We start from the raw sequence: 26,984 nt of genomic DNA, 5'->3' as shown, positions 1-26,984 counted from the left end.
TCACCAACCCTCGAGATAATTAGTGTATGTTGGTTTCAGGGGACGGGAAAGAAGGGGAATAGATTGTATAGTTGAGATTAACACATGGATGAAACACTTTCTTCAAAACTTCAAAGCAGCACCAAGTCAGATGAATGCAGTTGGCACAATGGTGACAAAAGAGTTTCATGACTCTGCTGTTTATACTGTGCACTACAGAAACTATAAAAGAACAAACACTTCACATGTGTTAAATGCCTAACCTAAACCGTTGCTAACATTCTTGTTGTGATTTGCTTAGAATGTCACCACCACCACCACTCACAGAAAAAGAATTCATTTTCCCCCTACATTAGTGTTTTCCTTACTGGAGTTTTATCACACACATTTGTGAAAAAGAAAAAGGTTGTGGGGAAAAAGAGCATTTAAACATTCCGGCTTACTGACAACTTCAGTCTCTCCTGTGATTTTAAAGAGCTCATGACGCCTTATGGAAAAACTTTTTAAAATGTGCTTCTGAAAAACAATTCTGCCAATGTGTCATATTCTCTGCTTTATCCCTTCCTTTGCTACTCAGTAGGGGCATTTACGTGAAAACAAGACCTTGCCTCTTTAAGTAGAGGTTAATACAGATCTGAAATCCCCAAAAGTTTTTGGGCATTTGGATGCAGCCTATTATAAGGAGAGGAGACAGTCCTAAAACTTCAGTTCCAGTTCTGTTCTTCAACATTAACAAGAAGTACCAGGAGCCAATATTTTTGTTCAGGTCCCTCTCTGTTCTCAAGAGGCTGTCTGCTCACTCTTCCATGTGTTAAATCTGTTTGGGATGCCACATGTCTGCTATTGGCAGGACCTTCCCAACATAAATGGGGAATTCTGCCGACTCTTCAATTAGGAAAGGAGAAAAAACCCTTTTGCTTCCATGTAAATGTCTCTCGTCACAGGATTGCACCGAGATAACCTGGACTTGATTCTCCTCCAACACTTTGACTCAACTCCATTGCCCAACATAAAAAAGGATCAAAAGTTGACAATGGTCTTTGAAATGACTAAAATAAACTGGAAAACAACAAACCAGGATGTGCAAATTTACAGCTGTTTGGCTTCCTTCAAATGTAGTAAATTTTATTACAGTTTCTCTATATTCAATATGCTGAAAAAAGTAGTATCAATCCAAACACAAAAACTTCCACTCTCATATGACAATGGAAGAGAAGTACACACCGTAAGTCTCTCTCTCTCATTACAGCATGTGCAAAAAAAACCCCTCCTCATCTCATAAAGGGTCCAGATGGAACACAATTAAAAAATAATAATTCATACTTAAGCATAGACACACTCAAGTGGCCTTCGGGCTCCCTGGGTTATATACACAGCCAGAGCAGCAGAAATTTTTGTTTGTTACCTTCTTTGGGAATGTGTAGAAAGGAGGAGAGCTGACCTTTTACTGACCTGAACCCTATCATCACAAAAATATCACTCTTACCTTTGGGATTCTGAAGCAAGGCAGGGAAGGGAAACTAGTATGCAGATTCCCATCCTGCTCTAAGAAACCTTTCTACAGTGGTTATACTGGTGAATGTTTTTTCTTAAGGCTGAAGGAGCCATGAGTGCTGACAGTTTCTGGCTAACTTATAAGACAAAGACAAAAATGCAAAAGAAGCTGAAAACATAAAATCTTGGGCTGGGGTGGGGATCAGCTGACTCCGACCAAACCAACACAATAAAAAAAGGGAAAAACATTGGTTTTGTACAGTTGTTAAAGCAGCATCCAGGAGTCTGCAATGGCAACTTCTTAGGGCCAGACTTTAATTCCTTTACTCTGTATACCAGCACCTTAGGTTCCGAAAGGTTGAACCTCTCTAGTCTGGCACGCTCTCGTCCGGCAACATCCGTAATCCAGCATGCCTTTAGTTATCCAGACAGCCACTTCTCATGGGTGTGGCCAAGATTCCCAGGGTCGTATAAAGCTTGTTTACAGCCACCAGTCCTGGGTCTCAGTGTGCTGTGATGTTATTTGGTTGTAATTTACCCCTAAATATCTTCTAAGAGCCCAGTAAGCGGTGGAAGTGTTGGTAATGCTGCTAGACATTATTGGCCTCCCATGGTCTGGCGAATACTCTAATTCAGCACTGGTCAGGTCCCAAGGGTGCCAGACTAGAGAGGTTCAACCTACAGTAGTCCCTCTGACTTCAATGAGGCATTCAACATGAGTAAGGCTATGGGAATTTAGCCTCAAGATACCAAGTGTCCTTCCTGTTGGAAACTTGCAGTGGCTGCACACAGCAAAATCCCATCAACCAGGTGGTGCTAGGAGGGGTGCAGGGAATGGCCATCATTCCCCACTAACAGGTATGCCCAATCAGCAGACAACAATTTCATTGCAGCGCTCTCGTTAGAGAATTGCTGACCCCAATGCATTACTGCAAAACCCCCTGTAAAAGGAAAGAGGCACTGTCTGCATGGGGACAGGGATTCAAATTGTTGCCTTCCAGGGACAAATGGCAGATCCACGGCATGGCAGCCCAGCACATGTGGCTGGAAAGCTAGGGGCAACCACCCAGTCGTAAAGCAAAATTCATGCCATTTCTGCACATACCCTAGTTCTGGAGAAGAGCAAATAGAACGAGCATGAGAATGACACACCAAAAGCTTCATCTGTATCACATGAAGCCAAATGCACAAAAATAAAAAATCTGGGCCTGCTTCTCTATTGCCTTGCACATTGTGTAATCATTTATACCTCTGCAAAGAAGGTGTAAAATGCTACCAAATCAGCAAGCTAGTAATTCACAGTAAATTTGCACACAGGTCAATTAACTGCCTAAGATACTAGGCAGTGAAGAAATCAGTTCATCCCTCATGAATAAAAGCTTCTTAGCAACAAATGATGAGTTATAGGCAGCACTAAAGCTATAGGATGTGTAATTCACATAATTTTTTTTTGGAAAACAGTCAATTTAGAAAGGTTACCATGAGCCTGCAGCTGCTCTTTAATAAAAAATCTGCTTCTGAACTCCTGTCATTGTCAAACCCTAACCCTGTCAATAACATAAAGGGTGCACAAAATTATGACCAGCACCGGACGTTAGTTTCCTTTCTGGGCAGGAATCCCAGCATAACAGATACTTATGCATATTCTGTCCTCATTTTATCTAATTACAGACCTCTCTCCAGGGAAGGGGAGGGGAGAAGGGGTTTGATCACCCGATTTTAGGTCACTTACGCAAGGAGTTTCTGGGATATGCATTGATCCAGAAAGTGCTGTCATATTTAAAAAGTTCCCAGAGTCCTCTTGTAAAAAAATCATTCTTTTCCATTACATAAACTGTTGAAGTCAGCCAATGGGAGAGTTAGAACATGTGCTACAATAAATCAGCACAAAGTGTTTGAAAGACCAGCACATTGATTAGCCAACAATATAAATTTTTCCCAACACTCGCCTATTATAAACATCCTCTCTTTCTTATAATATATATTATACACAAACACACACTCTAGTTAGAATAAAATCAATATAATCAAACACTGGAATTTAAGTCATTTCAGACACCCAAAGATATGCCACTCATTTGACTTTTTAATTAACAAATGTAATTCTGGTGAAGGATGCCAGGGATGCCATATCATCATATGTATTGTTACAGGCCAAATTCAGAGCTGGTCTTAGCAAGTGAAACAGTATTCAATGAGATGGAATTTCAACTGCTCACACCAGGTTGAATTTGGCCCAAGTATTTCCAGAATGGGCACAGCACTTTCGAGCTTCCCATCCTCACGAAATGCCTCATCCCTGCTCAGAGCAGCCATCTTTACAGATGAGTCCACTTTCAGGAGTTGTCTTCTCCTACAAGGCTGCCCCCAGGGTGGTCAGTTCGTGCTAACTGGGATAGTAGCTTTCATGATGCAGGTGCTTATCCACTAGAAATGGGATCCAAGATCACCATCACATTCTAGATGTGATACTAAACATTCTACCTGCTTTAATAAATATTAGAGCCCAAACTGAGCTCTAGGGATAGCGCAGTACGCAAGCAGGAAGTTCAGGACCCGGTCCTGGTCTCTTAATTTCTGGCCAACAGCTATCTGGTGTCCCTACCACAGCACTCTTTCCAACTCAGGAGGTCTGGGTAGAATTCCCTTCAGATCAAATCAATATCTACCACCAATGGTCAGCATCCTCGGTGTATAAATAGGATGAGGCCAGGAGACAAAACGAAGAGCCACACTAGAAAAAGGATATCAAAGCCAAGGGTTGACTTGGCACTGTGGTTGGGGCCAGAGCCAAAGGTCAGACTGGCTGTTAGGAACTGTAGTGAGCAGGGTGTCAGGCAAGGAGGGTTCAAGGCAGGGGCCTGACAAGAGGCAATAACAGTTGCAAGACTGGAGCAGCAGGAACCAGGTCACCCAGGAGCGAGCACATTGGTGGTTAAGAGCCATGAGAAGCCAATGAGTTGCTGCCGCTACTGGCATTAAAAACCAGTCTGCTGGCCTCTACAGCCAATCAGCTTGCATGGTTAGTCAGGCAGCCTGCTGCAGGCCAGCTGGCCCCCAGTTCCTGATAATGACCCCACTCTAAGGGCATCATCTAGACACCTCAGCACCTGGCTTCTCAGAATAAGTGGGTGGGAAGGCAGACAAGAGCTCCAGGGAGTGGATGTGTTTAGCAGGTTCCCATAAATGTTCATCTGGGCCATAGTAATCCCAGGCAATTTGATATTAAAGTTTTCCTCAAAGCCGATGAGAATCTTGAGCCTGCCAAACCACATATGTTTCTTGGCCCTGAGCAGTTTTAGGCAGATGAAAAGGAGTAATTCAGAGTGGAAAAGGGTTTTTGACTAATGGTTTTAGAAGGGAGACATAAAGCGGTAAATCTTGAGGGAATCTGATTGTTGTGATTTAAGAGTAAACAAGTTAATCAGTTTCATGATCTGGAAAGTCTCCAAGTACTTATGGTCCAGCTTTGCAGAGGGGCAAGTCAATTACAAATTCTGGGTGGACAACTACACCTTGTCTCCCACCCCAAAGCCAAGTGTTGGCTGACAGGACTGACTGGCATACAACCTGTAGGTAGCCCTGGCAGCATTTATCTGCCTCTGGAGATCATGATGCTCTTGCTGGATGTGGGTGGTGAGTTTGATAAGAATGGCCATCAATGATCTAAGAGGGATCTCTGGCTGAGCTCAAAGGATGGAAATCACAGACAGCAAAGAAGGGAGTCTCCTCGGTGGAGTTATGTATAGCACTGTTGCATGCAAACTCCAGCCTGAAGGATCAGTGACAGCTAGTTGTCCTGAGGGTAGTTTAGGAAAAAATGTTGGTACTGTTCAAGAAGCTGACTGAAATACTCTGCCTGCCCATTGATGCTGGGGTAATAGGCTGCTGAAAGTAGGTTTTGATACTCAGAAAACACAGAAATTCTTGCCAGAAGCAAGAAATAAACTGGTCTCCTCAGTCAGTCATTGTGCCCATAGGAAAACTGTGATGGTGAAAGACGTGGCTCACAAACAGTAGCCTATCTCCCGAGCACAGAGAACTACGCAACATGGAACAAAATATGCCATCTTGGTTAAGTGGTTGAACACCACTAGCATAGTAACAGAACGTGTGGTCTTGGGAGGGTGATAGTTCCACAATAAAGTCCATGAAAACAAGGGGCCTTGGCCAAGGTGGAGTAGATAAGGTTTGGAGAAGACCCAGAAGTCTTAAACAGGCGCCGAGATCACTGGACTCTACATAGGATGCAACACCTATGGCTTGCCAAAAGTCCCTAGAAACCAGGTCTCAGGTCTTGGAATGAACTCAGTGCCTGCTAGCAGAGCATCATGGCAGAGATGTCAGACTGTAAGTCAAGCAGCCCATTTGGGCACATGGATACAACCTTTGTGATGTAGGATCCCCTTCTGGAATGTGAAGCCTGTGATGGTCTGATCCTGGATGTGGTCTAAAGCTTGAAAATTTGGATGGTGAAGGGGTTGCTAGGTAACTGAAAGCAGATGGAAGATAATAGGTCAGAGGATAATTGGTGCCAGAAATTAAATCTGAGAATCTTGTATGCAGTCATCTCACTGGGTTTGTAGGAGTCATCCTTCTACGACAATGCATATGCCTTCCTCTTCCTTATCTCCAGCCAATGAATGACCACAAACTCAAAGCATGCAAAGAAGAGGGACCGTTATGCCAGCTGCTGGTTCAGGTGCCTGTAAGTTTTGAGGTACTGAAAAATTTTATGGTCTGTTGAGCCTTGGACTGAGAACCTAGCACCATTCAGAACACTCTTCACAGACTGCCTCAGTGAACAGAAGTTCCTTGTCCAGGATGCCATGGTTTATCTCAGTAGGAGGGAGTCTTCATGCATAAAACGCACATGGATGAAGCTGATTGTTGGAAGCAGCCAGTTGGGAAAAGACTGTGCCTGGTGCAAACTTTGAAGCCTCAACCTCTGTAAACTATCCAGCAGGGTCTAGATCTGGGCAGCCCACCGGCTGGATCCATCCCACCAAGCCTCTTCATCTGGCCCACCCCAGTGCTCTGGAGAGAGGGCTTCCTGCCCTGCCCTGCCCTGCCTCCAGTAAACTCAGCCAATGGGAGCCAAGAGATTTTGAAGGGGGCGGGGACAGCATAGCCCAATTTTGCAGCTTTCATTGACTGGCTTTTGGCCAATAGGAGCTGAGAGCTTTTTCTGGGGTTGGGGCAGTGCAGGAAGATTCCACAGCAGCACAGAGAGCTGCATGGAGTGGTGTAGGGCTGCTAGCAAGCCTAGAAGCTTGCCTGAGAGTGCTGCAGGCTGGGAGCTGTTCAGGTAAGCACCTCCTGGCCAGAGCCTACCTCTGGCACACCTCCTCCACCTCAAATCACGCCCAGACCCGGCACCTCTTTCCCCAGGTCAGAAACCACTCCTGCACCCATACCCCCTCCTGGATCCCGCACCCAGTACCCTGCCCCATGTCACAACCCCCTCCTTCACCCAAACACCCACTCTGTCCTGCACCTCAGTCCCCTATCCCTTCTGCAACCGACCTCCACCCCAGACCCCACACCCTCTACATAGAAAAGTGCAGCCCTTGACCACTAACCAAAATCTTGGCATGTCTCCCCACACCCACCAAAAACCATTGCCCACACCAGGTCTAGATGGATCAAGATGGGAGCACTGGCAAAGCTCCATTTCTGATGATCGAAGGCAGCCTGTGCATCTGGAAACCATGAAAACTGCGCTCTCTTTCTTAGCCAGGCAGTAAGAGAGCTGGCCAAAACAGAGAATAGAATCCGGGAATAAAATTGTCTATAAAAATTAACAAAACCCAAGAAGTCTTGGATTCTAGGACTATCTCTTCAGTGCCACTCAATTTGTGATGATCATCACCTCGTGAGAGTCCCTTTCAAACCCCTGGAATGATAGAGACACCATAGGGCATCCCAATCACACTCACATTTCTCTGGCTTGGCATACAAGGGACTATGGCATAGTCCGTCAAGAATGATATGAACACACAGTCAGGAAGAGTGGGGGGTCTTTGGAGAAAATAAGAATATAGATCACAGTAGAGAATGACAAAGTCGTCCAGTGTATCTCAGAATATAGCGTTCATAAAGTTTTGAAAGGTTGCTGGATCGTTGCAAATGATGAATGAGATGATTAGATAGTCAGAATGACTGTAACAGATATTAAAGGCAGTTTCCGTTCATCTCCATCGAGCATATACACCAAGATATAAGATTGGTGCTGCAATAATTTTGTGAAAATACAGACCCCACAGAGCCTATTTAGGAGCTTGTTGATAATGAGGAGTGGTTTCGTGTGGTCACCGTGTTCCAGGCCCAATAATCAACACATGACTGCCAAGAGCCCACCTTTTTCTTGACAAAAAAGGTTGAAGTGCCTGCTGGGGATGCTCCTAGGCAGATGAAACCCTTCTGAAGGTTATCCTGCAAGCAGAAGTGGAGAGCTCAAAGTTTGGGCTTGGAGAAGGCACAAATCCAATTGAATGGGATCTCAGCTCCAGGCTGAAGATCAAATAGGCAATCATCAGTCCAACATAGGAACAGGATGCTCACCTTCCCCTTGTCAAAAACACAGAATCATAGAATCATAGGGCTGGAAGGGACCTCAGGAGGTCATCTAGTCCAGCTCTCTGCTTCAAGCAGGATCAACCCCCACAAAGTCATCCCACCCAGGACCTTGCCAAGCCAGGACTTAAAAACTTCGAGAGTGTTTCGCTAGTATTACTAATATTACAGAAAATACCTAGTATTAACAAAGGATAGATCGGCAAACTCATGATATTTGTGGGGGATCTTGCTCCCAGCTGCAAGGGATGCTGGGGGTTCTGATAGTCTTGCTGTCTGGGGATTGGGAACTTCCAGCAGACAATGTGAACTCAAGAGCGCATAGCTCTGTTTCTCATATCCTGGGAGGCATGATAGCCAGCAATGCTGGGAGTTAAAGGGTAGGTCCCCTTCTGCCAGTGAGAGTCACAGGTCTTAATCCAGGGCAGATATACAAAAACAGGCACATGAGCAGCCTGGATTAATCCAAATTGTAGGGCCTCCTGATGCTCCCATTGCTGGTGATCTCTACCTCTGCATCTCTGACCTCTGACCTGGGCAGAGCAAAAGAATGAAATACCCTTTAGCGAGATGAGCTTAGGGCTTAGAGCTTCTATGAATGCAGAAGTAGTTCTGTCTTAAACTAAAGTTGTGGTGATAAAGTGAATTAGTTGAACCTGGCAAAATCTGGTGGATTACAGGTCCTGAACAGAAGAGACCCAACAGTTGTCTCAAGCAGCTCTAGAGGGTCCTTGTGCACGAAGAAAACCACATAGGACATAGCCAACTTTAAATCTATAAAGTTACCCAAGACCCCTGAGTTGATTAAGACCTCTAGAGAGAATTCAGAGCTTACCAGTACTTAAATTAATATAGGTTTTGAAAGTTTAGTTGTTGACTGTGGCCATGGGAGCTGCGACTCACTCGAGAGGGAAGAATACCAGCTCAGTCTCTACTCCCATCTTAAGGGCTGGGGACCCTGGCACTTCCTGGCCCCAGTTCCATCCAAGTGTTTGAAGGACACATGAATACAAAATGGCCAGGTTCCCCATAATACAGGCACAAACTTTAAACCCAGCCTCAGTGCTTCTCTGAGTCAGAGACATCTGTGTGAACCTGGTGGCCTTGCATGAGCTATCATGCCAGGAAAAGTCTGCATATATTCAATGTAAGAGCTCCGGGAATGTTAAAATCCAAGTATACTCATAATGCCACTCCATGAGGTAATCATTGGTTCTGATGCAGACTGTCCAAACCGAGTAGAGGCTCCACCCATGCAAGCAAACTCATTCTTAAACTCCTAGTTTAACCCATGGCGTAAACAGTGATTCTGTGCCACCTTGCTCCACCTGGTGTCAGAAGCCAGACGATCAAGATCAGTGGCATAGTTGGTTATGAGATGACCTCCCTGCCATGAGGCCGAAAAGGTTGCCTGGGCAGTCTGCACATGGTTGAGGTCATCAAAGATGATGGACACAGGTTGAGTTAATTTTTCTGACTGTTCCAAGAGTGAGCTGGAATTGTTCCAGGAGCAGGGAAGCCCAGGCCAAGGCCTCCCGGGTCAGCTAACTTCTGATGAGCGCCCCCATGGTCCTGGTCTATGGCAACCAATCTGGAGCGCAAGAGGAACAAAAGCCCATGTTGGTTCAGGGACCCTGAAAAACTTGCCCTGGTCTCCATCAAATTGATCAGGCATAGCAATCTTCAGCTCCAGGTGGGACAAAGAAGAGAAGCCAGCAAAGCAAACTGCATCTGCAGGGCCATATTCTGCAATTAGAGGGCAGTCACTTGCACCTGCAGGCTCTGAATGGTATCTACCAGGACTGGTGGTGCCTTAGCAGGGTCAATGCTAGCACCGAGAGCTATTGGCCCCAGTTTTAAGTGTTTCTCAATCTGTCAGATGACCAGGATGGGGCAGTCTAGCCCAATGGCTCGAGTGGGCACAGGCATAATGGATGGCAAGCCCAGTGGTCAGGAGCCAAAGCCAAGTGTCAGACTGGAGGGTCAGGAACTGGAGTGAGCAGGGTAACAGGTGAGGAGGGCTGAAGACAGGGGTAAGACAGCAGCAACACAGGGTGCCAGGCAGGAACAGCAGAAACCAGAGCACACGGGCAGGCACAGTGTTGAGAAGGAGACTTGAAAAGCACAGAGCAGCTGCTGCTGGTTTAAGAGCCAGCCTGCTGACCTCTGCAGCCAATCAGCTACCTGCTTAGTCAGGCAGCCTGCTGCCAGCCAGCTATGTTGATGAGGCTGCCTGGTGACTAGCTCTGACACAATTCTTGACACAACCCCAAACTACTGAAATTGTGGGTAGCTTGGGGCTTGAACACAGAAGCCATGCCGGAGGAATTTCATGGGTGTGGGCACATGAACCCTTCACTGCATGCCACAGCTTTTTACTGTCTTTGGACAAACCAGAATATGGAGTCTGAGTCTGGTGGCGCTTGCACTTTGGTTTGACAGTGAAATTTGTTACAATCCCTCACAAACGTATTTGCAGTGCGAAGAGGTTCTCCAGCTTTCATTATGCTGTGCATCACAGAGCAAGAAAAGGAGTCTCTTTCTCTCTTCCCGACATCTTAATCCTCCTTTGTTCTCAAACTGATTCATTTGGCCAACCACCTGGAAGACCTCCTTCAATCTGCTGGTGCTGCACAGACCATCGTTTAAGGACCAGGCTCAACTTAATGAGACTGACGGATTCTATTTTCAGCCTCAGTTTTGTAAACAAGCCCAAACCCCTCTCCAAACCAAAAGAGACATGGGGGTTTACTGAAACCCAGGCAGTCTGAAATCAGTACATTTCCTGCAACTTTACCATCAATGCAAATCCCTAACAACATACTCTGGCACCTGAGATGGCTGCTTTATAAATATTTATTTTTAAAGAACAAAAGCAAAAGGCCACGTCCTGCAGTCCTGAAATAGATGTGTCTGAGGGAGAAATCTGACAGGTCCTGATTGATAACCGTGCTGGAGGGGGCTGCTACAGAATGCAGCCACCCCATAGGCCTGCCACAGCAGAAAGGGGGCATGTGGCTGTTAGAGGAATAGAGGGACATGGCTAATTGACTGGGAAAGTTTAAGAGAGGTGGAATTAATGTGAAGAGCACAGAGCTCAGGTGTGCAATTCTGTTACCAAGAAAAGAACCGTTCAGTTGGAATTGCAATCCATTTTCAGGCAGAGCCTTTCCCAAAGTCACAGTGGCAGCCCAATCATACCCCTCCCCCTCTTGCAGCCAGGACAGATGAGACTAGCCACCCGTGCCAACTGCCCCTTCATTTCATTCCAGAGATAACCCAGAGAAATACACAAGAATTTGCTGACCAGCCTTCAACTTTGTGTGGTGGTTGCTTAGCAATGGGTAACCTTGAAGACATATCAGGAGACAGAAGAGCCAAAAAGTGTATTTTGTGGATAAGCTGGTTATGAAAACAAGACCAGTAAGTAAATAATGAGGGGGAGGGAGGAAAATCTATTTTCAGATCCACTCAGTGGAACAAACAGAGTCCTAAACCAGTTGCATTTGTAAGTTAACAAGACAAATTAAAAACACGGGGAGCACATTTTTCTCTGCCACTAATTTTACACTATTGTAACACCAATGAGGTCAGTGGAGATACTCTGTATTTGCGCCAGCACTTGTGACACAAGAATCAGGCCCACAGGCTTTGTTGTTGTTGTTGCTGGATTTTTATTTTCTTTAAACTTAACTGTGCTGTGGAAGATGGTAAGAAAGAGACAGAATCAGTCATGGGCTATATGACAAGGGTGATCTTATGCAGTGATGTTCTGCCAATATTTTGAAACAAGGCACCACAAAGATGTTCCTGTTAGCTGGTAGATAGACTTTGCTGCCCAGGCATACTTTTGCCTATAGACTGAGAGGGCTAGGGCCCGGGAATCTAGTCATTTGTTCTACCATTTAAACAAAATGCTCCCTTTTACCCATAAGCAAGGGAGACAAGCAATAGCACTGGGTAGACAACTTAGTTTCAAATACACTTGCTGGATATGCTTATATTTTGTTCCTGAAATATATTTTGTGCCAAATTCTATTCTCATGGTAGGGCCTTTAATAACATTATCCAGACCTAGCCTTACACCATTCAAGTCAAAGCAGAATCTGACCCACCAGACATATTTATAGTATCCCAGTGATCAGCATGTGTATTTTGAAATTTGGAGGAAAATGGGGACCAGAAGATATCATACAAGGGGAGTTTTTTCAAGAAACCTGTGTGATATTTGGTACAATCTGGTTCATTACAAAAGCAAGATATTTGCACCTTAGAAGCATCTTCCTAAGCTCCGTGGACAAGTTATCTCTGGCAAGGATGGTTTAGCAATAGAAAGGCAATAAACTGCATCACTGGCAGAAAGATACCCTTCATCCTCTATTTAACTGAGGCCCTCTCCAGGAATTCACTGGCCTTCTATGTAAAGCACAGCACGGGAAAAAAAAAAAAGTGGTTACTACATTCTTGGCTCTGCCAGTGATTCACAATGTAACCTTGGGTAAGGCACTTGATTTTGATATGGCTCGGTGGCCCCATCTGTAGAATGAAGAAAATCATACCTCCCAGCCTCAGAAAGGTGTTGTGACATTTACTTCACAAATGTTTGCAAAATGCTTTCTAATCCTGGGAGGGAAGTGTCAAATATTAATGTTCTATGTGACAGACATTCTCGCTAATCCCTTTTGTTCTGTACCGCCTGCAATACCCACTGCAGGATACGCACAGAGAAAATTCCAGCTGCGAGCACCTTAGCACAGCTGCTGCTGGCTCAGTCTGAAGAAATCTCCCTTCATAGAACCATTCCCAGTGGACAAAGGGAGTCATCTATTAAAGAGACACAGTCAACTTACATATATTCATAAATAGCAAATTAACTAAGTTTTAAAATGCCCATATTATTTAGCAGTGCCTCCTTTAAACAGTTTGTGTCCTACAAGGGAGCTACAAGTGATCAATATCTCCAAGGACAAAACAATACTGAAAAGAAGTGAAAACAAGATTATAAATGGTTTGCCCAGACCACACAGTGAGTCACCATCCAGAAGTAGAACTCAGGGACTCTTGCTTCCAGCCGTATGTTCTAGGCACCAAAGTTGCCCCATTTTGTACTTTCAGAAAGAACACAAAAGTGAATCTTGCCCTGTGACAAGGATCAACAAGAACGATTAAAGATCTAGAGAACATGAGCCCTGAGGGAAGACGGAAAGAACTGGGCTTGTTTAGTTTAGAAAAGTGAAGACTGAGAGGGGACATGATAGCAGTTTTCAAGTACCTCAAAGAGGGTTACAAGGATGAGGGAGAAAAATTGTTCTCCTTGGCCTCTGGGGATAGGACAAGGAGCAATGGGCTTAAACTGCAGCAAGGGAGGTTTGGATTAGACATTAAGAAAATCTTCCTAACTGTCAGGAACTGTTAAACAGTGGAATAAGTTACTAGGGAGGTTGTGGAAACTCCATTGCGTGAGATATTTAAGAGCAGGCTAGACAGACACCTATCAGGAATGGTGTAGATGGTGTTTGATCCTGCCGAGAGGACGGGGAACTGGACTCGATGACCTCCTGAGGTCCCTTCCATTTCTAGTGTTCTGTGATTCTATGATCCAGCAGCAATACTGAAATCCATCATATAAACTCTCTCTTCTCCCACGACAGTGGCAAATCTAACCAACCCTCCAGAACCCTCCATTAAGCCCTTCTCCTTATGCTGTCTGAAGGATCTGAAATAGTCATTTTGATTCAGGAAGACCATGTGAGCCAGCAGAGCCACAAACAACAAATAAGGCAGATATAAATCCAAATAAAATATTAAAATCGTTAAAGGGTTGCTGCTCCCTGAAGGTTGGAAAAAATGAAGAGAGTTAATTAAAAGCAGTCTCCACACAGTGCTGAGCCAGGCTGCCCTGATAAATCAGCGACTAGAACTGCACTTGTAGAGGTCAATGGAGTAAGGAGGTTGGGAAGAGGAGGGAAGAAAGGTGAGAGAAGAGAAAACATTTAACTCAAACTACCAACAAGAATGAATTAGTGTCAATGACAAAGTTTCCTCTTTCCCTTCCCAGAGGTTGTGGATTTAAATCTAATTCCCCTTACACCTATTTCACAACGACACACCAGTGATCTAAAGAAGTTACTCTACAACAGCAGGAGACTCAAGAAAACAGTAGGAGAGAAAAAACTGTGGTCTCATTCTGCCTGAGGTGTGGTGCTTCTTATCAGCAGGATATCCAAGCACCATAAGTAACGACTATGTTCTCCAGGCTGGCACATCTCAGGTAACCAAGAAATGAAAGGCTGAGGAGGGTTTGCTTATCACCAGGCACCTGAAAGTCGCATCAGAAATATACCAATACAGGTTGAACCTCTCTCATCCGGCACCCTGGGGACCTGACCCGTCCCAGATGAGAGAATTTGCCAGACCATGGGAGGTTAATATTGTCTAGCACATTACCAGTACTGCTGGCTGGGCTCTTAGAAGACACCTGGGATAAATTACAACTAAATAACAGCACAAAACAATGAGAGCCAGGAGTCGTAGCTGGAAACAAACTCGATGTGACTGGGGAAACTTGGCCACACTCATGATAAGTGGTCGTCCGGCTAACTAAAATCATGCCAGACGAGAGAGTTCCACGCTAGAGAGATTCAGCAGGTACTGCCGAAACTGCAGTCAAATTACTACAGAGCAGGAAGAGCTCATTCTGAAGTATCGCCACCCACAGCTCACTCCTGCCAGGTCTCTCAAAGGGTGAAAGTCTAAATATAGGCTTCTAAGAGCTGGGCTCTTAGAAGACACTTGGCGTAAATTACAACTAAATAACAGCACAAAACAGTGAGAGCCAGGAGTTGTAGCTGGAAACAAACTTGATGTGACCAGGGGAAACTTGGCCACACTCATGATAAGTGGTCGTCCGGCAAACTAAAATCATGCCAGATGAGAGAGTTCCACATTAGAGAGATTCAGCTGGTAATGCCCAAACTGCAGTCAAACTACTACAGAGCAGGGAGAGCTCATTCTGAAGTATCTCCACCCACAGCTCACTCCTGCCAGGTCTCTCAAACGGTGAAAGCCTAAATATAACAGGCACTGACCTGCTGATTTAAATTATATTATTGATTTCTTGATGTTAAATATTAAACAGGTATATGTGGGTAAACTGACAAGCAAAATGAAGACAACAAGAAGCCCATAAAACTCAAACCAGGAGTTTTCTAAACATCCTAGGTTTTAAGAAAATAAACCAGGAGCAATAAAGTTAAACACAGCTAAAAATGGGCTTACATTATCACTGCCAATATTGCACACTGGTGTAGAATGTGGAACCAGTTAATGTTTATTTGAAATCTACAAAGTATATCAGCTACAGACATTTCTTGTTTTATTTATAGTCAAGAGCAAAGGTGTTAAACAACAATGCAGCTTCTGCACCGCTAGTGTTCCAAATCTCCCTTTTTTAGACTTCACAAGTCAAAAAGAGTTAGCATAATTATAATGGCAAAATGTATTTGAGTCCCATCCCTTACTAACCACTGGTAGGAAACAGTATTTAGTCCAAAACAATCAACACAGCAAATTCAGTTCTCCAAGTCCTGGGCTTCTTTCTTTGGGTCTGAATTGTTGTCACAGGAAATGGACATGTGGCTATTATTTTCTCCCAATACAAAATATTTACTTTGCATTCTCACATAGCCTTCCTGAAAGCATGGTCCAGAGGGTAAGTGACCAGAATGGGACTCAGAACACCTGGATTCTATTCCCAGTTCCATACAGTACCTGACCCAATGTGTGACCAGGTCAAATTTACCTTTTGTCTGTATGCCCCTGTTCCCTCCCAGCACTTGTCACTCAACAATTTAGAACACATGATCCTCAGGACAGAGCCTGCCTTGTAAAGTGTTTTAGTCCCTAGAACACTGGAGCTGAGGCATTTAGATGTGGTTTAAAAAGTGCCTTGATCACAGCTCTGAACAGCCTGGCCTTTTTAAAAGAGGTAAAAAAGACAGCGTGAGGGCTCCCCAGACAGAAAGAAGAAAGAGGATGCTGTAAATTAAAGTTGGGATTCATTTGACATAGTTAGATTTTCAAGAGTCAACATCTTATGCCCATTTATAAACTACACACAAGCAAGAAGTTTGTGTGTGGGTGAGGTAAATGAGTGTTATTAGACACCATGACCACTACAGGCTTTGTCTACACTACCACTATGTCAGTATAACATGTTGCTCATAGGTGTGAATAAGCCACCTCCCATGAACAAGACAGGTTACACCAACATAAGTGAGAGGTGCGGACAATACTGTATCAGCAGGAGAGCTTCTCCTGCCATAACAAATATCGCTGATCATTGGTGGGAGGGTTGGAGGATTAACTTTGTGAAAGGGAGCACACTCCCTCCCATCAGCATAGAGTGGCTACACTAGAGGTCTTACAGCAGCACAGCTGCATCAGTACACCCGTACCACTGTGCACGCACTAGACACAGCCTTAGGGTGGGAATGGAGATAGAATCTTAAAAGCTTGTCTACCCAGAGAATTATTTCATAATAGTCATTCCAGATTAACTCCCTGGATGAACTGGATGGAGATATACATACACACATATACATAGCTCATAAAAGTGGGAGAGACCTATTGAGAGGTCATCCAGTCCAGTCCCCTGCCCTCACAGCAGGACCAAGCACCATCCCTGACAGATTTTATTGTCACTCTTCTTTCAGAAGGACGTCCTCTGATGGACATACACAGGCATCATTAATCCACTTTAAATTCACATCCTCACTTATTCTGGATTAATTTTCACATGTAGATCACCTAAACTGAGCTGGATCAGTTTTGTGCCAGAATCTTCTTTCACGGAGTCTTGCAAACCATGTGGCCACACCCTCACAGGACAGACAACCAAACCCCACCTTAAAAATAATGGTGATAAACCCCGACTCCCCATCAGCGTCTGGGGAGATGTACGGACTTTCTACAGACACTGCCCAACAGAAAGAAAAATCAAATACCCAGGGATCTGGCAGGCACTCCCTGCCAATCACAGCTACCCACTGCAAAGTCACCTATATCCCCTCCCTCTGGTGCTGCTGCTGTTCCACTCACTTGCTGGGAAAGCCTCCTCCAGACAGTGCTCCAGTGCCAGGGTGAGCAAACATTTTACGTTGGGCCCCACTTTTTGTCCCTGCAATTAGCAGGGCCCCACCACCACCACCACCACCACCTGTCTAATGTAATCCAAACCGATGGGCATCTCAGTTAGGTTTGTATGAAAAGAAAAAAAAAAAAAACTTTCGACCTGTGTAAGAAAATAAGTCTGTCGAATGGAAAAACATTATTCATTGGTATATAAATGTAAATACATGTACATAAAAAGAGTAACGTATTTCAGCATTTTTAATGAAACAGATGAGCCTGAGACCCAGCCGCTGATCGTGCTGTGCCACCCCTCAAGAAATTTCAGCCCCCTGCTCCCCCGAGGGGGCCCACCCTCACTCTGCACACCTCTGCTCCAGTGCCAGCAAACGCTTCCATGGGCTGCAACAGCAACTCACTGACCACACCCCATTCAGGCAGGTAGAGGAAAAAAAAAAAACCACATGAGAAGCATACTGACATCCTTCTGATATTCCCATAGCGGAGGGAGTCAGAGAGTCAGAGGGTATCTGCCAGAAGCCTTCAAGATACTAAATTTTAATTCCTTGCGGCATATGCTGGGAATTTGTATTTAAAACAGTTTTTGTTTGGAAATAAACCACGTTTTTTTCTTAATCTACCTAAGTTTCTTACAGGTTTAGGTTACTAAAGCTAAATGAGAATGCTGTTTGTTTGCTTATTATATGTCACTCAGTTGAGACAGTGAAACTAGACAGATCAGTTTCACTTTTTGAGCAGAATGACTTTCTGGTTCTTAAGAGTCCAGTGCACTTGGGTTTGGTTCACAAACAGCAGGGAAAAGTTTAAATCCAAAGAAGAATTAAAGAATAAAAACAAGAAAAAATATCCCTGGAAAGTTTTGTGAAAAGGAAGTTGCCTTACTATATTTTTCCATATTCTATTTTATAATATTCTTTTCCAAAAACAAACAAACCAAAAAACCCCTAAATGCAGAATATAAAGTAAGTTGCAACTGGTAAAACTGAAAGCCTGATTATACATGCAGAGCAAAATTCACCTCTGTATAACAAGCTAATACGCCACTAAAGTCCTACAGGTTGAACCTCTCTAGTCCAGCACCCTCAGGACCTGACCATTGCTAAAAGAGGGAATTAGGTGGACCACAGGAAGTCAATATTGTCTAGCCGTATTACCAACACTTCCACAGCTTACTGGGCTCTTGGAAAACAGTTAAGGGTAAATTACAGCTAAATAACAGCACAGAACATTGAGAGCCAGGTCTAGTGGGTGCTTGGGTTACCATATAAAAAGAGGACAGCCCTGAGAGGGAGCGTATCTGTATCAGTATCTACCAACTCAGGTTGTATCAATGTGCTATAGTATATAGAATACATTAATACAATGTGAGTTGGTAGATACTGATACAGACACACTCCCTCTCAGAGGTGTCCTCTTTTTTGGAAGGTCAAATATGGTAACCCTACTGGTGGCTGTAAACAGACTTTATGGGATCACAGGAAACTAGGTCACAGCCATGATAAGTGGTCATCCATCTAACTAAAATCATGCTGGATTATGGATTTTGCCAGATGAGAAATTGCTGGACAAGAGAGGTTCAACCTATACTTAAGTCGACAAAATAAGCTTTGAGGGTTATATAGGCCCTGTGCTGTCTTTGCACACTAGCTAGTTGCACTCAGACAAATCTTTTCAGATAAGAGGTTTCCCTCAGAAATATCCTTCAGGCCCAAGGCCGCTACTGCACACACAGACAGTCAGATACCACGGTGATGAGCGCAGATTAAGGATCAAACCTGACAAAATGGATTCATTAGGCAAATAGTCATGAATGTCAGAACTGAATCTAAGTGAATGAGAAAACCCGTCCCTGCCATGGTGTGAGATGGGGCAATCCTCAAGCAGTTTATTACCTGCTGAGAGAAGCCTGGGCTTTCTCATTTTTACCATCCCTTGGGACAGTCAATTGTCATTAATTGCAGAGGACAGATCTGCAAGATGTACAAAACGTTAATTTGAAAGCAACCTCAGAAAACAACACTTACTGGATGTTAAGGTTGAGGGGGGCACATTTTCAATGCCTCACAAGGGGGATTAGATACATTACTCTAGCTACTGCTAACTAGGGCTCAGAGTGAAAACAGAAGCCCATTCTTCATCTTCTGGGTCACTGTTTCGACCCTATTAAACTTTTTATGATTCAACCCCATTTAAGAACTGTTGTGAACCTACTCCATAAATGCACCCAAAAAATTCTTGACGTTCTTTCACACCCAACAAGTCTAAGGCATTCGCTCTTTTTAACCACTCTACCTCCCGTATTACCCATTGTTTTTAAAGGCATGAATATCCCAAATAACAGGCTTTTAAAAACCTTTTAGGTGACAATGTTATGATGCCAGCTCCATCCATCCATCCACCCATCCAACCTGACAGACTGTGAAAGACTGGAATGCCAGCAAAACAAATTACAAAAGCACTACAACAAGTAATCATGCCCAAGTCACTCATGCAACCAAATAAAACGCTGCAACGATATCATTTATCAAGTCTCCCACATTAACCCAGCATAATCTTGAGCTTTCATATCATGGCTTTTTTCTTTTCTTTGTTTATCCTTTAACCCACTTTGTTTTTATTCCCTTGTTTCCCCATATACATCACAGCTACACTGATCTACAGTAAAGTTCCTTTAATCTTACATGTCCAGAATGAGACAGGTGCCAGATTACCAAATTTTCTGGACTATTGGACATCACCATCCCGCACTCCTGCAGTTTCACCACCCCTGCATCCAGCTGCAGCTCACCACCCCCACACATCCCCAGCTTTTTCACCACCCCCGCATGTCCCCAGCTTCTTCACCACCCTGCAGTCCTGCAGCTTCTTCAACACTGCCGCACTCCTGCCGCTTCACAGTGTAACTAAACATCCGATATTGGGCAGGACGGTCCTATATTTGGGACACCAAAAAGGCGTCACTATTTATTCTTTGAAAGGGATGAATTGTCCCATATTTAGGCCCTCAGGGGCTGGGAGTGGGGGTGGGAGCGCCTGCAGTTCCCGCTTTCTCGGGGCTCAGGGCCCAGAGCACCCCCTGCTGCCACTTTCCTGGGGCTTGGGAACCGGAGCGCCTGCAGCTGCCGCTTCCCCAGGGCTTGGGGCTTGAGTCCAAGAGAGCCCACGACTGCCACTTCCCTGGGGCTCAGGGCTCAGGTCCAAGAAAGCCTGCGGCTATCACTTCCCTGGGGCTCAGGGCCCAGCGCACCCGCTGCCACCACTCTCCTGGGGCTTGGGGACCAGAGTGCCTGTGGCCACCACTTCCCTGGCGCTCAGGGCCTGAAGCACCCGCTGCCACCACTCCCCAGCCCCCCTGCAGCCCTAACCCACCCCAGGTGTAATCCCCTTGCCCCCCTCCCAGGGCCCCAACCCACCACCCAAGCCCCCCAACTTACATGAATATCAAGTTACACGTATCTCGGGGGACTTCTGTATGCCAGACCATCAATTTTTGCCAGTTCATCTCCATAAATTGAACTATTTTTGCCAGATGCCGGACCATCAGGATTTCTGGACCACCAGAGGCTAGATTAAAGGAATTTTACTGTATCATTTTATTGAAGGCCAGAGCTGTGGTATGGTAGAAAGCATTTCAGTGATAATGACACCTTCATCCTGGAACACATCATGTGGGCTTGCTTCTGTTTTTAACTGGCTTCAAACACTAGAAAAGCCACGAGACACTTAAGAGAGTTTGGTCAAGTGATTTTAGGGGCAAAACCATCTTGTTAGCAAAATGCACTTCTGCCATCACCAGCCCCATCCAAATCACCTTCACGTCACTTGGGAAAACTGAAACCTAAACTTTCCATCTGACTGTCTTGTCTTTTTTATGGTTAGCACCTGCTGGAAGGAGCCTGCTGAACTATACTTTCATTTCAGCATTTAAAACCTGGTGACCAGGCAGCTGTGCAACAACATGCAAGAAATTCACCCTCATTAGCACCTAATCACAATTTTGGCTTGATTCAAGGAACGATAATGGGATAAAGAGCCCCTTCAACACTCTGTCACCAGTTGAATGCAAACTAAAGTCCTAAGTGACCAAAAGTGATTGACATTCAAAAGCTGTTCTGTGGCCTATATGAAACAAGTTTGTGATCCAGATCAGCTCCTCTATAACAAGCGTCCATATAATAAAATGCATTAAAACATTACCTTTAGCAGGTGAATGAATGATCCCCACAAAGAGAAAGTGAACCGCCCTACCATCCTAGAGGTGGGCTCTCTAGATCTTCAGCAGGACATCATAGGAAAGCATTTACACTGACATGTCTATTCTGAATCTATGCTATTCAAAGGAAATCACTTCTCTTTGAGAGCTAGAGATCAAGAATTACAGTGGGAGCAAGTCCCAAGCAAAAAAGGCAACAGCTCAGTCAACATATGCACCAGTTAGTGTGTTTAACTGATCATTTGAAATAACATTGGAAATAACAGTCAGCTATTGGATTAAAGAGAATGAAGAGGGAAAAAAATCAGCTGATTTTACAAGACTTTTTAAATTACAAGATGTTAATTACATTAAATATGTTATGGCACCAAATGTACATCAGAAAATGGAGAGAATCCAAAGGAATGGAAGTTAAGTTTCCAACAGCTCTAGCACAGACTTGCCGTGTGAACTTGGGAAGTTTCTTAAGCATTCTGTGCCTCAGTTTACCCATCTGTACACTGAAGGTAACAATACTTCAGAGAGGTGTAGTGAGATTAATTGCTAATGTTTGCAAGGTGCACTGAGGTAGCTGAATACATTTTAAGCATTTATTCTACAGTATTTCTCTCTTCATATATCCATGCATTTCTTATCTATTGGACTAAGATATATGCATTAGAGACAGAGAATTAGATAGCAAAAACACAGTACCGATTTAGACACGCAACAAAGGGTTACTTTTTTAAACCCTGAATTTAAAAACACACCACTCGCCACTGATGGTTTCTGAATATCGCTATTTTGTGGAGCCAGGACAAGGTATTTATCCAAATACCTGCTGTCTTCCTTTTGTGATCTGATGAACTCAGACCTGCAATATTTCTGCTTGTAGCACCATGTTGGCAAACAACAAGGTGTTAAATGGCAGAAACAATGGGCAGTCCTGTCAGGTTGACCAGATCACAGAAAGAAGTAGAGGACAGAGAAGAGATGGAGGCATCCATAGTGATCAAGCAAGGGTAAAGGAGACCTACCCACAGCAACACGCATTGGTAATATAAAGAGTCATTAATAAGGGACCCAGCCCTGAGCTGTGAAATGTAATGTGTTTACACCTGATATTGAGGCACACTGGAAAAATATTATCCCATGAGAAGTAACATAGTATAAACAGAGCCACACTTGTGCCTATGCAATGGAGATAAAAGATTATTGCACATCCATAAATAAATAAAAACACACAGGGCACTTCACAATACCTGAGCTAGCATTTCAAGCTATAGTATCTCTACATTGTCCCCCATCACGGAGCGAAACCTTTGTGTGGCCAGTTTCTGTAGGGGGCGTCGGTCTCTCTCGCATTCTCTTTCGTTTTTTTTTTTTTTTTAAGAGACACAATCAAAAGGAGACAGAGGAAATGCAAATGTCATTCAGCTCCCTTTCATTGTCAGTAGGGACACATGAGGCTAAAACACTGTGCAAAGCATCCTTCCCCACCCCTATTATGTGTCTTAATGCTTTTGTCCTAATTTAGCCCTGGCATAATTTATTTACGCGCAGGATTGCTTCCTGATCAGCAACTTGTACCAATAACTGGAAATTACAGAATGTTTTATTAAACAAGTTACCAAAAAAAAAAAAAAACAACCCAAGACAGATGGTTTCAGCCCGCCCGTGGCAGCCCTGGTACTCTCAAAGGCGCACAGAAGAAAGCAAACCCTGCACTTGAGGTCTATTGTCTCCTCCCTTCGCAGCCAGGGGAAGGGCCAGGGGTAGTTATAACAGACCTGCTCCTGCTCTCGTTGACTTCAGTGGGAGCAGGGCAGGGCTGCAGGACTCCAAACTCGGCAGGACTGGGTAGGTGAGGGAGCTCCCAGTGGCAGGTGTGATCTCTGTACCACAGGCGCACGCACACAACACAACACAACGCCACACCACACAACGCCGCGCAGAAAGGGCCTGCCCACGTTGGAACCGCCCCCCCCCGGTCCCCCAGCGGCGTAGGACCCGCAGCCGCAACTCCACGTGGAGTTAACGCCGCGCTCGCACCCCCGCCAGCAGGCGCAGTCCCACGCGCCCGCCCACCCGCGAGCCAGCGCCGCGCCACGCGAGACGCTCCGGCGGCCCCTTTCGGAGCCGCCCTCCCGCGACAAACGCCGGGTTTCCCCGCCTGCAGCGCGGCCCCCGCGCCGGGTTATCCCCGGGATCGCCCCGGTCCCCTCCGCACGCGGCGCGAACCCCGCGCTCCCTTCCCCACGAGAAGTTGGCCCCGGACGCGCGGTGAGCCCCCGCGGCGCAGAAGTGAGCTGCCGGGAGGAGTCACCTCCGCCGCTTCTCCTGCCGCTGCAGGGGCCACGGGTGTCCGGATCCCGCCGCCGCGGCTGCACGCTGCAAAGGGGCAGGAGATCGGCCGCGGGGGGCTGGTAAGTTGCTGGAGGTAGGAGAAGTGCCCCGCACGCGGCGCTGGACCCCCACCCCCGCACTCCTGGGCTTGGGCTCGTGGTCTTCCCCGGACCCCTCGGAGAACACTCCCCCCCCCACCCGCGGCCGCTGTGCCCTCCCGGGGCACAGCTCTCCGTCCCCTCCCCCCCAGCTCGCTGCACAGCGCCGAGGCGGCAGCAGGAGTCCCCGGGGCAAAGGAAGCCCCGAGTGCTGTGCCAACCCCGAGCGGCCCGCGCAAGCGAGAGGAGGGGATGAAGCACCCCCTCGGCGCCACTGGCAAGTCCAAAGGAAGCGTCTCTCCGCCAGGTCGGCGGCCGCCCGGCCGGGGGAGCCCCGCGCACTGCTCGCCGGAGCTGGCCCCCCCAGCACAAAAGTCATTTTTAAAAGGCCCAGGCGGCCCCTTCTCTCCCCGCCTACGGTGCCAAATCCCACCCCCGCCCCCGCGCTGCCTAATGCCCGGCGGGGTTTGCGGTGCGTGCCGCAGCCCGTAAGCAAACCAGGGACCTGATCCCGGGAGAGAGGGCTGGCTCCTGCGCGCCCCTCCTAAAGCTGCAGTCATTCACGCTCGGAGAACCCCGCTCAGCTGTGGAGCAGAGGCACCTGCCCCCGCGCTAGCCCGCCTCCCGGCTCGCCGAGCGAACCGCTGGTCAGGCAGAGCCTGCTCTCGCTTGCCCGCGGGCGGACCTCGGCCATCAGCGTGTCGCTCCCGAGCTGGGGACACAATCAACTCTCGTTGCCACTTTGAACAGCGAAACAAACCTCCCGTCGGCAGAGAGCTCTCCGCACTTCCTGCCTAAAGACCAGCCGGCGGTGGCCCGAGTCATTCATTTCGCGCAAGTCCGGCTCCCTCGCCCTTGCTCACAAGCCCAAGTGTAATTGCAATGCCCCGGCTGCCCTGCTAGGGAACCAGCGGTGCAGCCCCCTCTGCTGCCGAGCCAGCAAACGCTGGGGCTGAGTCCTTCCTCCTCTTCAGGTCATCCCAACTCCGAGCAGGTTTGCAAAAGAAAACTCCGAACTGCGGACGGAGCGCAACACACCCGATCGCTCTGCCTCCGATTTCCAGGACCGAGCCCTCTGCCCTGGACACGAGGTTGTTGGCGGGGGGAGCCTGCCCGGACGTCGGGCTCAGGACTCTTGTCAAGTGCAAGCCCCTCCTCGGGGGGTTCCTGCAGCACCTCGCCGCCTCCAAGATCCACAGCGCCCCGAGAGCTGCGAGAAGCCCCGCTACCCTCTTCCCCTTCCCAACTCAAATCGCTCGCCCGCCCCGCCAGCCAATTAATCACAACACAAATGTAACAATTTCTTCGTGTTAATTTCAGCGCAAGACGTCCGTGTATGGTGCACAAAAAGAGGGGAACTCAGAAAGGAAAGAGGGAGGGAGAAGAGATGAGCTGGGAGGCTGGAAGCGCCGGGCTCAGGCTGGCAGCGGCCTCGGAAAGGCGCCTTTTTTCATATTTAAACCACGCGGAATATGTACATTTTTGATTCCTACTTACGCTTTCAGGGGGTTGTGAATGACAGTCGCCATTTTGCTACAATGTAACAGAATATTGTGTCTCAGAGTTCTAAAGGTTTGCTTAGGGGAAGCGGGCAGCCAATCAGAGGACGGGATACCGGCCCGCTGCCCAATCCGGCGTAGGGGGCGGGGTCTGGGCTGTGCTAGTTATTAGGGGAGCTGTCAAAGCCCAGAGGTCACTCCCTTTCTGTGGACTGGAAGAGAGCAGGTCTTAAAGAGGCAGTAACACGTCCAAAGGGCTGTCACCTCACCGAACTACATCGAGGGGGGCTAGGATGAGGAGCAGAAGACTTTTTTGGAGTTATCTGGCTCTTTAATGTCGAGAAATCGCAAGAAAGGAAAGAGGGAGAATACCTTGTCTTTGTGTGTAGCTGTGTCCTTCCCAAATGGCAAGCTCCCTTATTCACATGCAGGGGTTGGATGCCTGCCATTTCATCAGGAAAATAAATTACATGTGTACTGACATTTGGTTCAGTAGATTCTTTAGCCTTATTATTATTAGTATTATTATTCCCAATGTGATTCCCTTTGCCTAAAGCCACTTTCCTTTTCAGGTTTCTTGGCACTGCTAGGGCATGCGGTGACTCCAAGGCAGCACCCTCTCCTCCTCCCCTAGGAATTTCTCAATGTCAGTCATCCAGCTCCTGCAGCCAGTGCACTGGTTACATAATGCACAGTGGCCAAACTGCCTGCCTGTACTCTGTTTTTCCCACAAAGCAACTTCTGGAGTGACTGTCCTGTCTAGCATGTTGAGACCTGGGCCTGTGATCTTTCAACATAGAGAAAGGGAGGGGGCAGGATTTTAATTTACATTTTTATATGACACTTACTCGCAAAGAAACTTGGAGCCAAGTGCTCTGGAACAGATACAGCTGTAGTTAAGAGTCCATTGCTGGGAGAGGCACCAACTCCAGGAAGTCAGAGTTTACCTGTGACTAATTAAAGAAGTTGGCAAATGAATTATCCAGCATGATCTTGAGAAGTGGCTAATTCTGCTCTCACACCACTATACAATGGAAGGAACTCCCATGAAATTAGTGAAATTACATCAGTGTTGATCTGGTATAAGGAAGATCCCATTTAGGCCTAAGAAGTCTCTTCCTATCCAGTATTAGTGTAGGTTTTGCTTTACAACATCTCTGTACCTCTCAAAGGTCTCCGATCTAGTGCTTTTTACTTTGCCTGTTGTAAAACCAGGAAAGTATTTAGATAAGTTAATGGACCCTCTGGAAGACCCTGGTTGAAAATCCATGAGTTAAACAAAGCTACTCTAGAAATGTTTGTCTTTCTCTTCCCAAAATGTAGAATTTCCTCCCACAAAATTATACCTTTGCCTTTGGACCTATCGCTCATCCATCCCACAGGTATGAGGGATGTATTGATCTATTTTGATTCTTCTTCTATCTACCACAAAGTAAGTTTTAACCAAATTTTAGGATATTTAATATATTGGCTAGAGGCCCAGGATCGGCAGCAGACAATATTTCTCTATATAAGAAAAAAAAAATAAGATCAATATCTCCTAGCACTGCTACACTAGAAATGGGAGCTTTAGGCCCCTGGGAAGGGGAGAAATCAACATTCACTCCAAGCAATGGAAAGTTCTATGACAGTGTACTGTAAATGATGACA

The 26,984-nt window shown here is 46.1% G+C and overlaps 1 protein-coding gene across 1 annotated transcript in view; it reads right to left on the bottom strand.

Moving 5' to 3' along the window:
- The window catches only part of DPF3 (double PHD fingers 3), a 215,845-nt gene extending 190,243 nt beyond the window's left edge, over nt 1-25,602 (bottom strand). Inside the window, exon 1 of the mRNA XM_074997133.1 lies at nt 25,333-25,602. Coding sequence (XP_074853234.1) covers nt 25,333-25,364 — 32 coding nt within the window. The 5' untranslated portion in view covers nt 25,365-25,602. The remainder of the gene's footprint in view (nt 1-25,332) is intronic.
- Between the last annotated feature and the right edge of the window lie 1,382 nt (nt 25,603-26,984).

The sequence above is a fragment of the Carettochelys insculpta genome, chromosome 6, assembly GCF_033958435.1.
Source record: "Carettochelys insculpta isolate YL-2023 chromosome 6, ASM3395843v1, whole genome shotgun sequence".
Taxonomy (NCBI): Eukaryota; Metazoa; Chordata; order Testudines; family Carettochelyidae; genus Carettochelys; species Carettochelys insculpta.
Note: the sequence above shows the minus strand (reverse complement) of the source record. Positions and strands in the feature narration are given on the sequence as shown.